Source organism: Ceratina calcarata, unplaced genomic scaffold (assembly GCF_001652005.2).
Source record: "Ceratina calcarata isolate Rehan_Ccalc_2016 unplaced genomic scaffold, ASM165200v1 scaffold143, whole genome shotgun sequence".
Taxonomy (NCBI): domain Eukaryota; kingdom Metazoa; phylum Arthropoda; class Insecta; order Hymenoptera; family Apidae; genus Ceratina; species Ceratina calcarata.
The window spans coordinates 2343-15772 of NW_017135443.1; the positions used below are offsets into that span (position 1 = coordinate 2343).

Sequence of the window (13430 nt, forward strand, 5' to 3'; positions counted from 1 at the left end):
TTGATAAATTATATGTAAAACTTGAGGTAATATATTAGAACAGGAATACTTATATTAATTATTATATAGAATTCAAGTGAGTAAGTTTATATATATGGTTTAAATTAAATACAATTGAAAACAATAAAAATGAACACTTTACCATGGTATTTCGTTATAGAAATAGAAAATTACTTTCTATTTATGTGTATAAATTATTATTGATATCACATGATTTTTAAAACTTCACGGCTTAGATGAGCTTATTAGCGTTTACTTTTACATTTTAATTTTAAAGCTTAAACAGGATTGAGAACGCGGCCGTTGAGCAACCCTTTTGTTTCGCGCGCATCTTACCATACAAATTCGTAAACCTGAAGAATTTTATAGCCATTACTCTATTTCATGTATAATCATCGCTTGGTTTAAAAAAATTATTGGTAAATTACCAAATTAAATTTTTGTTCACATCAAAAACGTTGTCATAAAACTATCGTTGAAAATACTTAAATATAGCGCCTCTTAAAGGAAAGAGAGAGAAGCTATGATTTTAGAGTAGGATCATCCGAGATAGCATAATTCTCCTCCCTTTTTCTCGTTGCCGATAATTTTATACTGTAGTTAAGTTCTGCGATTTGATCATGTATCCTTAGACCCATAAATTGAATGAGGGCTCAAGGCTATCAAAGAAAACAGTGTGTTTTTTTTTTGCAAAAACATTTTTCCTAAGGAGGCAAAAGGATCATATAGGCATAGGCATAGGTCTGACATACGCGTGCTTTGCGATAGGAAATGATGGGTGTTCGATGATCAAGTTGAAGCAATTGTAATTTAATTGCACACAGTGATATCGATGCCGTCTAAAAACCAAGGGTTACGGAATTGAATGATGCATTTTAATTTGTAACCCGGTTTCTGTACGGTAGTTTGAGTAATAACTGAAAAAAATTAGGAACATCCAAAATCGTTCCTGTGGCTTGTTTGCTACTTCGTTCTTTTACGCTATGCATAGTTTCAGTGAAGCAGATTTTATATTTCGTTAATTCTCACTCCATCGTTTTAACTCGAAAGACGAAGAATTAGCCACATATAATTTCGCTCTAATAGCGTAATCGAAACGTGAAATAAATAATTGGAACGGCAGAGTTTAAATGAGAGTTCAAATGCGGTATCTCCTCAGTACTCGTGCAAACAAACACACTTCTTTACTACTAAACTATCAAGTAGCCACAAAAGATCAGTCTGTGCTGAAAATCCATTGCTGATCGGTAGATCAGCTAACTAAGTAAATCATCATCATCATCATTGTACATACATACATCCCAATGTGCTTGGAATCCTTCGATAGCACGCTCATGCAGATGTACCAAAAACTAATTGGTTTGGATGATCATGGATGTTGACTACACCGTAGTCAACTTAAAGAGATCTAGTAGTGCACCCATGATCAACAAGATCTCTGCAACCATGTCTATAACATCACCTACCACTTCAACGCCAAGGTATTCTTTATTAAATTCCAAACTCTTATAATCTACAGTGAAATTGACTATATTCAACTTTTGACCTACATGATATTCTAAGAAAAACTGATTTTAATTGTTTCCAGGGATGTTCCATCGAATTTTAACATATTTTCAAATTCTCCTCGCACGCGACGCTTCAGCACTAGTGTAAGGATATGTTTTCTCTTGGAAATTTTTAATTTCAATGCTCAATCCAAATGTGATGATTATGTAATAATCACACGTCTAAGTTTTGTTCAAATAAGAAAATCAATTACTGTCTATCTACAATATCCTATTGATTATACTTTCAACTGTGCTATTTATTTATTGTTTTAGAGTCCTGGAAATGTTCCTAGGCTAACGCCACGTATAAGTCAATTGAGACAGGAAGAGTGTATCGATGTTGCTGGTCGCGAAGCAGCACACGAAAAAGAAATACATAGTGCCATGCAGATCTCCCAGTCGTGGGAGGATCTCACTATAGAAGCAGAGGGATTATCGTTTAAAGATTCAGAATCAGCTTCGTTACAATTTAAGATAGAATCTCGACCCATCGCTAAACGAGTTCTTGATCCTTTGAGTATTAACTTGTCTGTAAATGGCCCAACATATTCTTCACCATCGCCGACAAGAACTGGATTTGGTCAGAAACAGTGTTATTCACCTGGTGTTCACGCAGCTACGTGGAAAAACAATTTATCACCTAGTCCTACTAGAAAAGCTTTTGCTACAAGGTATATTCATTTCCACATGAAGTAAAACGTGTCTAATTAGGACTCTTACTATTACGAGGATATCCAGATCTTAACTATTCGGGTGTTTGAATGTCTCACAAAATAAGTCATTTAGATACCCAAAACACGTATGTCTGAGTAAGTATGATAATTCGTGTCTGATTTATGTTAAGCTTTTCTCCCGCTGTGTTAAATACACAGGTGCTGCAAAAGGCAAATCATTATACATGTCGATTCTCTTCCTAGAGAATCCAAGACAAATTCTTTAGCCCCATATTCGATGCAGCTTTTATGAAGCACTTAATACGTATTAGTATCACCTATTATTCTGATCCTTAATCATTTATATGCACTATATATGAGTAATTCTAATGATACTGGGATATCTGGATAGTAAGGGCCCTAGTCTATATTAACGAAAATATTTATAAATGTATTTTCTATTAATGTATTCAGACGGAGTTTAAGCCCTATTGCAATACGACCGAGTTGTTTAGCATCAGTTAAGAGAAAATTTGAACTAGATGATTCTGGAATGGATCATTTACAACCTCCCGCGAAACGTACTTCTGGTTTACTAACTTCTACTGCATCTAGGTAATTGTATAATAAGATTCAAAGGAACTTTCGACATTAATAACAGAGTATACATATTTGATCTCTTAATTCAGATTGGATGTGGCAATATCTAGTCTAAATTCAGGAATTATTAGCGCGGCCGGAACTCCGGAATCTTGTTCCAGCCTTGATTCTCCTGGATTTTCCTTTCGACCTGTCTATAGTCCGTCACCGGGATCAGGTGCTGCTTCAGTTATTAACGATGATCCATCGTCTTCTTCTTCATCTTCATCGACTTCTTCCGTTACCTCTTCTTCTGTCATTACTTCGTCAACAGGATCAAACGTGAAGATGAAAGGTTTCAATGAAATACAACACAACGAAGCCACGCGAGAAAATCGCGGATAAAAGGAAGCATATAAACGGACTCTGAGAGGAAGATGTCTCATTGAATTTATTTTTGTGAAAGTAAAATGGATAATCATTAGGACGAACAAAATTTATGCATATTAAATTTGCTTATAGACCGTTTTCGTTACATTTAACAAATACTTGCATTCTGGTCATTCTTTATTTATTAATTTTCGTGTTGCACATATTGTTCCAATATGTATCAGTTACGTCGCTAGTGATGCTTTAATTCTCGTTGATATATGCTTATTAAATAATATCACATCATCAAATAAGGTTGAACAAGTATATGTATGTAATATGAAAGCAGTTCTAAGACCAAAGCCGAGTTTATTTAGGAAAATACACGTGCTTCCTACCTTTTAAGACTGAATTCTGCGTTTTCTAAATACATCGAATCCGAAAGTTTTCTTCTAGAAAAGAGATACAAATATAATGTTATTGACTTTAAATTAACATGAGTAAATTAATTCATCATTAGTACGAAATTGCGGGCTCCTTTTGTCGATGAACAATTCCGTCAACACGTCCTTCGTGCGATTTTTGTTTGTTTTCTCGTTTTCAAAATACGTAGACAAATATATGTATGTTTAATTTTAATGTACATCGATTAATTCGCGTATTAATAGCATTATTGATTCTATGAATCTCCACTTCTGTATAGTATGTAAATAAACTATCTGTAGCAAGTACTGTTCTATGTACACAACATTTCTGAGAATGAATGATGTACAAGACAAAATAGTACTTTTGGATAAATAAATGCAAAAGATCAAACATTTTGTGATCTGAAATAAATTTATTCCTTACAAAATTTCAGACGATAAAGGCTATTTAACACCTTTGACACCAGTACACGTCTTTGAACAAACGCCTATGACCAGTGATATTCAAATATGATTGTCTAATTACATCTTTAGCCGATTACGTTCAGTTTACAAAAGACATCCTCAGTGACAAAGATGTTAAGGTATACCGCAATAAAAATTAATTACATACCTAACTTAATTATATTCAAACGAGTTAACCTTACAATAAAGTTTTCTTGTTATTGACTATTTGCCTCAAGATCCATGTCTGACCACACGGCCTCGGGTTCACTTTCATCAGGTGCATCATCATTATCAGTGTCTGGTAAACCATCACCAACATCATAAGTTGTATCTGTTTGTTCCTCACCCACAGTCATATAATAAGCTGAGTCTAGTTTATTCGAAGAATTGTCTAATCTATGCATACCTTCCAATGCCCCTCTATTATTTGGATCTAGACTAATATGAAATATTCACTTGGTTTACAAGATTTTAATATTACTATATAAATAATTTGTCAAAAGTAATGTACCAAGTATTATCCATTGTATATACGTTACTTCTGGCAAACGTATCGTATAATTTATTTCTGTATACGTTAGTACATATAATTTTACAAAACTTACTTCAAAGCAATTGCATAATGATTCAAAGCTTTCTCCTCGTTATGAACTCTCGCCCACAAATCTCCAAGCATTTGATGTAATTTGGATGCTGTTTGCGTTTCTACTTGTCTCAAAAGTAACGCGATTGCAGCTTCTAAATTCATTTCTTGCTCATATATTTCAACTAACAGGTAAACAGCAGGTAAATAACTTTCATCTTGAAGTAGTGCCTTTTCCAACAGGTTTTTCGCTTTTCCAACAGAGACTGGATCTTTCATCAATACAGATGCATAAAGCTATAATCATTTTGTAAATTTATAATTGATCTTCGTAAGATTTTGTGTTACACTTAATTTAATTACAACAAATATAATAATTACCGTCAGGACCCTTGCAGTATGGCCAAGTTGTTTGCAAGAGCCGCTCGCAATATTAAGGGCTTCCCGCAATCTATGCATTCCTACAAGGCAATCTACCAAACCTTTATGTGGTTCACAACGATACGGCTTCAGTTGAACGGCATGTCTGAAGAAAAATAAAGCATCTTGATACTTTTTCTGTTCTATCAAAATATTTCCTCGAAGTATGATTGCTTCTATATCATTTGGATTTAAATTCAAGGCTTGAGCCGTCAACGTGTTTGCTCTACCAAGCTTCCTAGAGGCGTAAAGGGAGTAGGCCATGGCAACGTATATCTCTCCTGTACACTCATTGTTCGCTGTTATTACGGGAATCAGTCTTTCAAGTTCTTTAACATTGTTTGTTTTATATAATACTGCTGCATAAATATCAACTCTGCCAATAAGAAAAATTTCAGATTACTTTTACAATTTTCTAATGTTACAAGAGTAAATTTGTATGCTCGTTACCCTTTCATAACATCAGGCTCAACAATTCTAGCTCTTCTCAAACATAATAAAGCATTTTTATCATCTTCGGCATAATAATAACATTCTCCTATTGTTGTTAATAAGTTAAAGTTATCCCTAAGCAAATTAATGTTATCTAAAGATCTTAATGTTGAAACTGCATGAGTGTACTCCCTATTATGCATATGTGCATGAGCTTTAATCCACGTGTTTAGCCAATCTAAATTTGACAAATTAGATGAACAATTTACAATTAGCGAATTCACTTCGATGCCTTTTATTCCAAGAGAAAGAAGCCCTTCGGCAGCTTCTAAAGCTAATGGGCATTCTCTCAAAACTTCTTTGTAGGTGGTGATTGCGGAACGCTCCATTCCTTGTTCATGAAACATTTTTGCAAGCGCCATATTCACTTTTGGTGTCCTCTGTTTACCAGGAATGCTTTGTAACACATGAAGTGCTTCTTGAGAATTCTTCAATTTGATTAAACACAAATGAATTTGAAATTTTATATCAACATCAGTTGGTAAATCCTTCTGACTCTCTATAGGTTTTGACGTGCCCTTAGATTTTAATAAACATTTACGGAATTGCAGAGCTTTCTTATAAAGAGCTTCTGCTCTTTTATATTTTCCCAGGTAAAAATGTGCATCTGCATAATAAACATATATATGAAACTTTCCATATATCGGTAATAAGTCTGAATTATGTTCGCTAAGTGACAACACTAAGTTTGCCTGAAACATGGAAATAATCATAGTTATTATGAAACTTCATTATTTTCTATATTCATCTTTTTATAGAGTATTGAGAAATTATTTTTATTACTTGTTCTTTGCCACATTTACTTACAAGAGAAATAACATTTGAATATAATGATTGTTCATATAGCAATTTTATTTGATCATACAATGTCGACATCTTTATGATTAATATCCTTTTCAAATAAAAAATAGTATAAAAGTTTTATCAACAACAATCTTCTTTAACCTATAAGAAATAAAGTTGTCAAATGTTATGCAGTAACGAATACAGCATATTTAATGTTATATGCGACAGTAATATGCGACATTTTACGACTATGTATTTTATTTTGAATAAAATATTTACTCACATGTACACAACTTGATGAGTGACATTTAAACACAACACGTAGGACTGTAGGACTACCGCCATTTTAAATTTGAACAAAAACGATCCCTAGTGGAAAAATTTCTTATTATCCTCAGTAAAACTCATCAAGTAATAAATACCTAAACACAATATCTTTTTATTCATTCAAATAACATTTTCTAAATAAATTCCATATATCAGATAGATCATTACAATCAATTATCACGATTACTGACTTTATGACAATCATAACATAAAATGAATTAAAAAATATGTAAATCTAATAATCAACCACATTCTGTTTTAATTGATTTTCTTTTTTAGTTGAAATGTATTTATTATGTTCTGTGCCTCACAATCCTTCCATTTGCGTTACTTATAATAGCATATATTTAAAAACTAAAGTCACGTTCATTCTTAAAAATAAAATGAAAATTTGTAAAGCACCTAACCAGATGCGTTTAGCATAAAATTTTGCGTGTAATCGTATTCAATTGTAGGAATTACGGATTGCACGAATTTTAGAAATATTATCAAGTACATGTGTACGCCAAGCTCACGTCCACCCTCCATCACGGTTTCGATGATTTTCTTCATTACTTCAGCATGTCTGTAATTTTATTTTATTAATTACAATTTTTACCTATGAGTCTAAATATTTACACAGTATCACTCATTTATTTCAATTAAAATACTTACCTGCAAGGATGAACCGATGCCATCGACGGCCCAGGTATATGAGGATGTACTTCCATTGTAACAGTCTTTTTCGCATGATCCTGACTAACATCTTCGTACATTTCTTCTACTGTCAAAGGCTTTCGATTCTTTTATGACAAGGAAGTAATTAAAATAGGTATATGATACTAAGGCAATAACATATAAAATAAAATAAACAAACCTCATCATATCCGGAAAGCCATAGTCGAGGTGTTTGATAATATTTATCGTATGTGATGTATAAATCGTATGTACGTGTATGAATGATTTCTCCGTCAGAAAATGCATCCCATTTCTCCTTGGTAGGTTTCTTTGTACTTTTCGCTGCATACTATTACATATAATTTAAATTGAATCAAATATTGTTACTGTTCCCAGCACAGAATATTCGAAAAAATTTAAGAAGAATATGCACCTTATCTTGTTCATCTAACATCCCACTAACTTCAAAAGCTTCCATATCTGCAGCATCTCCATCATCGTCGTCATCCTCATCGTCATCTTCATTATTCTCTTCTGCACTAATTGATTGTGAGAGTTGTGTCTCATCTAAAGTCATTTCTGTTACTCTCTCTTCAACGCCACCAAGATCAGTATCATAATGATGTGTATCTACCCATCCACCTTCTGGATCATCTTCTTCTATGATACATTCTTGTTCCTTACTATATTCAATCTAGATTTCAATGACAATATATTCAACTTATAATACATTGATTTGTAAATGTACATTACATTAATACATAGATTTATATTAATGATACCTGTTTACATCGGCGACTACAAGGAACGTTTCGTGTTAACAAAAATTGTTTATTTTTGGGAAGATACGATTTCACTCTGTCTTCATCACCAGTAGCCCATTGCCAAGTTGGACAATGATGCACTAAGTGATCACCTGCTGCCACAAACTCCTCTGGTGTTAATACTCCAGTTTCTCGAAATTTACTTTCCTTTAATAATTATCGCCATCATAAATATGACTTTATTTGCAGATACAGCATGTTTAACTAAGAACTTTTATTAAACGAACTAAAATAATTTCACAAATATTTTAATCATACGAAGTAGTAATTTAGCTGATAAACAAAATATGAAGCTTAATAAAAACATAGGCTTAAGTACAACAAAGGAAGTTATGTTTAAAAATTTGTTTTATTTTAATCTGGTGCCTCTGTTACATAGAATTCTCGTAAATTATAAAATACAACATAGTACTTAACAATACCACAGACATATAGCAGCAGGACATAAACAAATGATCAAATAGTACGTAATGACGATATGTTTATCATATAGAATTATGTAGGATTTTAATATATTTTATTTGTTTATTCATGTTTTAGATATCTATTCTGAAGATATCGTATTTACGTTTAAGTCATACCTTTAGCACAGGGGTTAAGTATTCGGCAACACCAAGCGCAGTACCTTTCACGGAATTAATGACACTCTGCATTGCAATCTCAATAGATTATATGGCTTTACTTAAAATTGAAAAAGATTAGATGCAAGCATTAAATGCTAAGCACAAACATTTATACGACGTCAACAGGGTCAACAGTTTCCAATGTATTATCGATTCGGCCGAACATGAGACTGCATGAGACATGAGGGGGAATCATATATGCGAATACTGGCGAATGCTGGCGAATACCAGTGGCGAATACTTAGGCGGTACCAGCGGTACCAAAATACAATTCTTCAATTCTTGCATCGAAATCGATGTATGTATCGACATCGTAATCGACATGGTCAATAATCGTCGATTATTGCTGATAATTCAAATTCTATATTTGTTTGCGCAATGAAATTTAAATATCATGTTTAGAGATTACACGTCATTTAAAAAAAAACATGTATTATGAAATGTAATATGTAAATCATTCTTATATATACTTATCGAGGGATGCGGTAGTGTCTCGAAAGGCAAGCTCGTCTATATATAAGGTTGTGTTCAATATTTTTCCTTATTGTCTCCATGGAAACCAGAATGCAAAACAATTCAAATATAGTAGAACGTACAGCAGTAGTTTCCCCAAGATTTAACAAAGAAGACGGCAATACTTAATTTATTGGTGATTCAAGTTCATGCTGGTTTAAATGTACATGTTTAAAGGTATCGCTCTTATAGTTTAATAAGCGAACGTAGAGATCATTTATTTTACGCCTTTTATGCAGATGATCGATCGCATTGATACTTCAAATGAGAACTTGGAAGATATTACAAAAGCATTAGAAGACATGGACAGTTTAGATATGGAATTATTTAAAAGAACAAAATCTTCTACCAGTATTTACAAGGATTCTAGCGCACAATTAGACGGAGAAACTAAAAAAAAAGTTATATTTAAAGGTGGTTTATGCATTTAAAGTAGAAAAACGACACAAACTGGTGATTTATATTTAATTATATTTTTAGTAGTATAATGTCTAAAGTTGCTTATTTTCATGAAAATTTATTTGCAATTTCAAAATTGTACATACATATACATTTATAAATCATAACATTTACAGTCTTTACAAGTAGTGATGGAAAAAATGTTATTTCTAAATAGATTCTAATGACGATGATTTATTGCCTGGATTACTTTCTGATGAAGAAACTTCTTCAAAAGGAAAAAAGAACTTATTTACATCCAACAGTAAAAGTAGTCTAATAGAGGATCTTTTTAAAATTAAAAGTCCTGTTGTGTCTACAAATAGTATTAGATCAAGCAATGACCCGGAAGTGAAATTTCATAGTGAACAAGGAGAGACTCAAGCGTTTTTACAGAAACCAAATAACTACTCAACTTCTAAAAGTAATCTTACTACGTTGCCAGATGAATTATTTAACGAAAAATCTGCAAAAACATTGAAGAATGTATCCAAGAATGAAGATGATATTATAGCGAGTTTAACTGATAAGTCAGATACAGTTGATAAATCTAGCAAATCATTTTTAAGAGACAGTTTATTTGAAAATAAATCTCATACATCTAGTACTCCAGTTTCAATCATTCCTAGAAACATTAATAGAACTGAATCAGAAGTTATGATAGAATCTACAAACGCTAGCCAGGAATTAAAATCTAATTATAATGAGCCATCAACTAAGTTTTTCACAAGAGAATCTCGTAGAGGTCGGAGGAATACAAAAATAATAAATGACCCTCTTGGTTTGCTATCTGGCGATTTGCTGTCTGATCAAAATTTAGAACTGGTAATCACATTTAGTAGTTGGTTAAATGTTAATTAAAAAAAAAATGTATTTTAATGTACTTTTTAATTTTTTAGATAACAAATGATAATTTGTCGATTAAAGATCATGTTGTACAAGGTACTAAGTCAGAAAAAGATTTGCCAGAATGGTTGGGAGGCTCGAAGAAATTTGAGGATAAGAAAGTGGAAGTAAAGGAAGAAGAAGCAGTTAAAAATGACAAAATACCTACTTTTGAAAAAAACATCGTGACTCAAAATGTTAGCACGGTACTAGGGTCCGAAACATCTGATGTAAAGGATTCAGACGGTGCGCCTGTCTTACCAGAGCATTTATCAATGTTGTTTGGTACACAATTAAATCAACAGAATGCATTTATGAATATGCAGCAACAAGAACACGAATTAAGGACAACAGTAATGGTTTCCCAGCAAAATGAACAATTAAGTAAGGTATCAAATGCTCAACATAGCTTGTTGCATAATCAGGAAGAACGATTTAATACATTTTTGAAATTGCAACTTGAAAGACAAGCTCTATTAGAGAAACAAATAAAAATGCAACAAGAACGGATTAACCAATATATTCATGTAAGCTTTTTTAAACGTATTGTTAAGTGTATATCAATAGTATATGAGATTAGGAAGATAAAAATTTAATTATTTTTAATTTCTCTTTCTTAAGGCCTTAATGGTACAACCCATGCCAATATCTAATACTACGATAGTTAGCGCATCAAACACAACAGAAAAAGAGGAGTCTGGAAGCACGAGAGAAGAAACAGAAAATATAATAAAAAAGTTAGAGGGAGAAAAGTCAAAATTGGAATTAAAATTATTTACTATAAATGAAAAACATGATAAGGAAATAACATTTCAAGCAGAATTCTACGAGTATATATATTTCTTCTTGATGTATTCTGTTATATATTTTAATTGACACAAAATCGTTCCATTTTTAGAAGACAAATATCGTTTTTGAAAGAAGCATTACTAAAATCAGAAGAGAGAGTAAAACAAGACATGGAATATTTAGAAATAAACTGTGCGACAAAGTTAGAAAAATTAAGAGATGAAAAACTACAAACAGAAAATCAATATAAAAAAGAAATACATAATCTAAAGGTTGGATGTTTTGTACGTTATAATTATGCGATTATTTATATAATTTAATACAATAATTGTAGTAGTATTTTTTAATTAGAATGAACATGCCCAACGCATTGAAGAGCTGTGTAAACTGCATTCTGAAAATATAAAACTTCTGCAAGCAGAATATTCTAATATAATACAGAGCATATCTAGAGCCAAGCAAACAGAAGATGAAACAATACAAGCTATCACTAGCCAAAAGACTGATATAGAGTACATATTAGAAAAAGCCAGTGTTATCATCGAGAACATGGTAGAAAAGAAGAAAGAATTAGAGACTGACAATAGTGAAATACAAAAACTTCAAAAGAATCTTTTGAAAGTATATGAAAATGATATAACGAGTAAGTTAAACAAAATAATAAATTAACAATAGTAAATAATCTAGATTTAGTATGTACGTTATCCTATTAAATAATAAGATTTGCAGCACAGACACTTGAATTAAAACATCGGCATAGCACTTTGGAAGAACAATATAATAAATTTGTGGAAACGACAGAAAAATATAATGTTCGTCTTACACAACTTATAACTGAGTTTCAAAAACAAAGTACGTCATGCAACCAAGTACAGGAAACGGTCGAAAGGCAAACAGCAAATCTATTGCGAGAAAAAGAATTATTTGAAGACAAAATGAAATGGGAAAGAGACTACATGCAGGTATTATATTAAAGCAGGATTTTGTGTTGAAATTAAAAATTGAGTTTCGTAAACATTGTGGTCGCAGGCGTTAAAGGAATCCTGGGTGAAAGAGCAGGAGAAACAGCAGAAATTACTTACAAAAGAAAGAGAAGCAATAGCAAAAGAAAGAGCGCAATTGGAAGTTTTAAGTAAACTAAGGAACAATAGTGGGGAATTGGCTAAAATAGAGGTATAAAATTGTTAAATTTTACATAAGTAAATCTAACCCGGCTGTAAAAATCGGACACAAACTTTTGTGCTAACCTGATATATTCTAGAGAATTGATGTAAACTGTATTATTCTAGCTAGAAGCTGCTATTAAGACCGCTCAAGAATCAACTGCATCTGCTAATCTGGAAAGACTAAAATGGAAAGAAAAGATAAATGAACTTAATTTTCATAAGCAAAAGTTACAAGATACAGAAGACCTACTTATTTCACGTGCCAAAGAACTTGAAACCCTTACTCAGGTGTTGCATTATTATAGATATTTACCGTGACATTGATTATTATATTATAATTCAAATAATTTAATGATTTATCACATTATATTATAGTTGATTCCTTAATATTTTTAGGCTGCTCTAGCTAAAAAGGAAGAAGGAATAAAAGCCCTAAAAGATGCGAAACATTTAGAGAATGAAAATAAAGAAAAATTCAATCAATTGCAAAAACAGATTCAGTCATTAATGGAAAGAGAAAAAAGAATTGCAACTGAAAGATTTAATATTACAAGGTATATACGTTGTATGTTTAAGTTGGACACTTTTTCTACTGTATCCTCACAGTGAATAATGAAATACAAATCTTTTTAAAGGGATAGAATGACGTCCATAGTATATGAGGAACCTGAGAGACCAGAAAGGGATTTGAATGTATCTCACATTTATGAAAACGGTTTAATACCCTTTCCTGAAATACAGTCAAAGTCTGAAATTGCAACTGAGTTAATGGTAAGAAAGACATATATTGCATAAAAGTAGCACCGTTCCATGTGCATTACATTTATATGAAATATATTTTTCAGAGTGTGATGGACCCAAATTTACTTATCTTAAAATTAAACCTGAATGATGAAATTGACTC

At 32.0% G+C, this 13430-nt stretch overlaps 4 protein-coding genes across 5 annotated transcripts; 2 read left to right on the plus strand and 2 right to left on the minus strand.

Annotated features, from left to right (window-relative positions):
- Positions 1-427: 427 nt before the first annotated feature.
- Positions 428-3642, plus strand: LOC108630567 (protein FAM122A). The gene is made up of 5 exons (XM_018033920.2): positions 428-1481; positions 1589-1652; positions 1824-2221; positions 2678-2818; positions 2893-3642. Exons 1-5 carry the CDS (start codon positions 1366-1368, stop codon positions 3185-3187), a joined length of 1014 nt encoding a protein of 337 aa, XP_017889409.1. The 5' UTR covers positions 428-1365; the 3' UTR covers positions 3188-3642.
- On the minus strand, positions 3289-6687 carry APC7 (anaphase-promoting complex subunit 7). 2 transcript variants are annotated; one of them, XM_018033901.2, is made up of 7 exons: positions 6588-6687; positions 6326-6463; positions 5477-6210; positions 4988-5402; positions 4629-4903; positions 4190-4461; positions 3289-3978 (listed from the first exon to the last, which is right to left on the minus strand). In XM_018033901.2, the coding sequence occupies exons 2-6, from the start codon at positions 6392-6394 to the stop codon at positions 4239-4241; spliced, it is 1716 nt and encodes a 571-aa protein (XP_017889390.1). In that variant the 5' UTR covers positions 6395-6463; positions 6588-6687; the 3' UTR covers positions 3289-3978; positions 4190-4238. The 2 variants fall into 2 exon arrangements, with proteins under 2 accessions (XP_017889390.1, XP_017889398.1); XM_018033909.2 differs by lacking the exon at positions 3289-3978 and having other exon boundaries at positions 4190-4321; positions 4430-4461.
- A 36-nt stretch (positions 6688-6723) lies between these two features.
- Positions 6724-9243, minus strand: Atg3 (Autophagy-related protein 3). Its single transcript, XM_018033932.2, has 6 exons — positions 8694-9243; positions 8071-8259; positions 7722-7982; positions 7488-7637; positions 7286-7413; positions 6724-7196 (listed from the first exon to the last, which is right to left on the minus strand). The coding sequence occupies exons 1-6, from the start codon at positions 8763-8765 to the stop codon at positions 7034-7036; spliced, it is 963 nt and encodes a 320-aa protein (XP_017889421.1). The 5' UTR covers positions 8766-9243; the 3' UTR covers positions 6724-7033.
- On the plus strand, positions 9243-13428 carry twy (fas-binding factor 1 twitchy; the record flags this gene model as incomplete). The annotated part of the gene is made up of 12 exons (XM_026818439.1): positions 9243-9662; positions 9865-10511; positions 10586-11098; positions 11193-11401; positions 11470-11632; positions 11712-12003; positions 12090-12322; positions 12390-12533; positions 12650-12814; positions 12923-13080; positions 13162-13297; positions 13372-13428. Coding segments are annotated over exons 1-12 (2898 nt in total), but the record flags the coding sequence as incomplete, so codon positions are not given.
- Between the last annotated feature and the right edge of the window lie 2 nt (positions 13429-13430).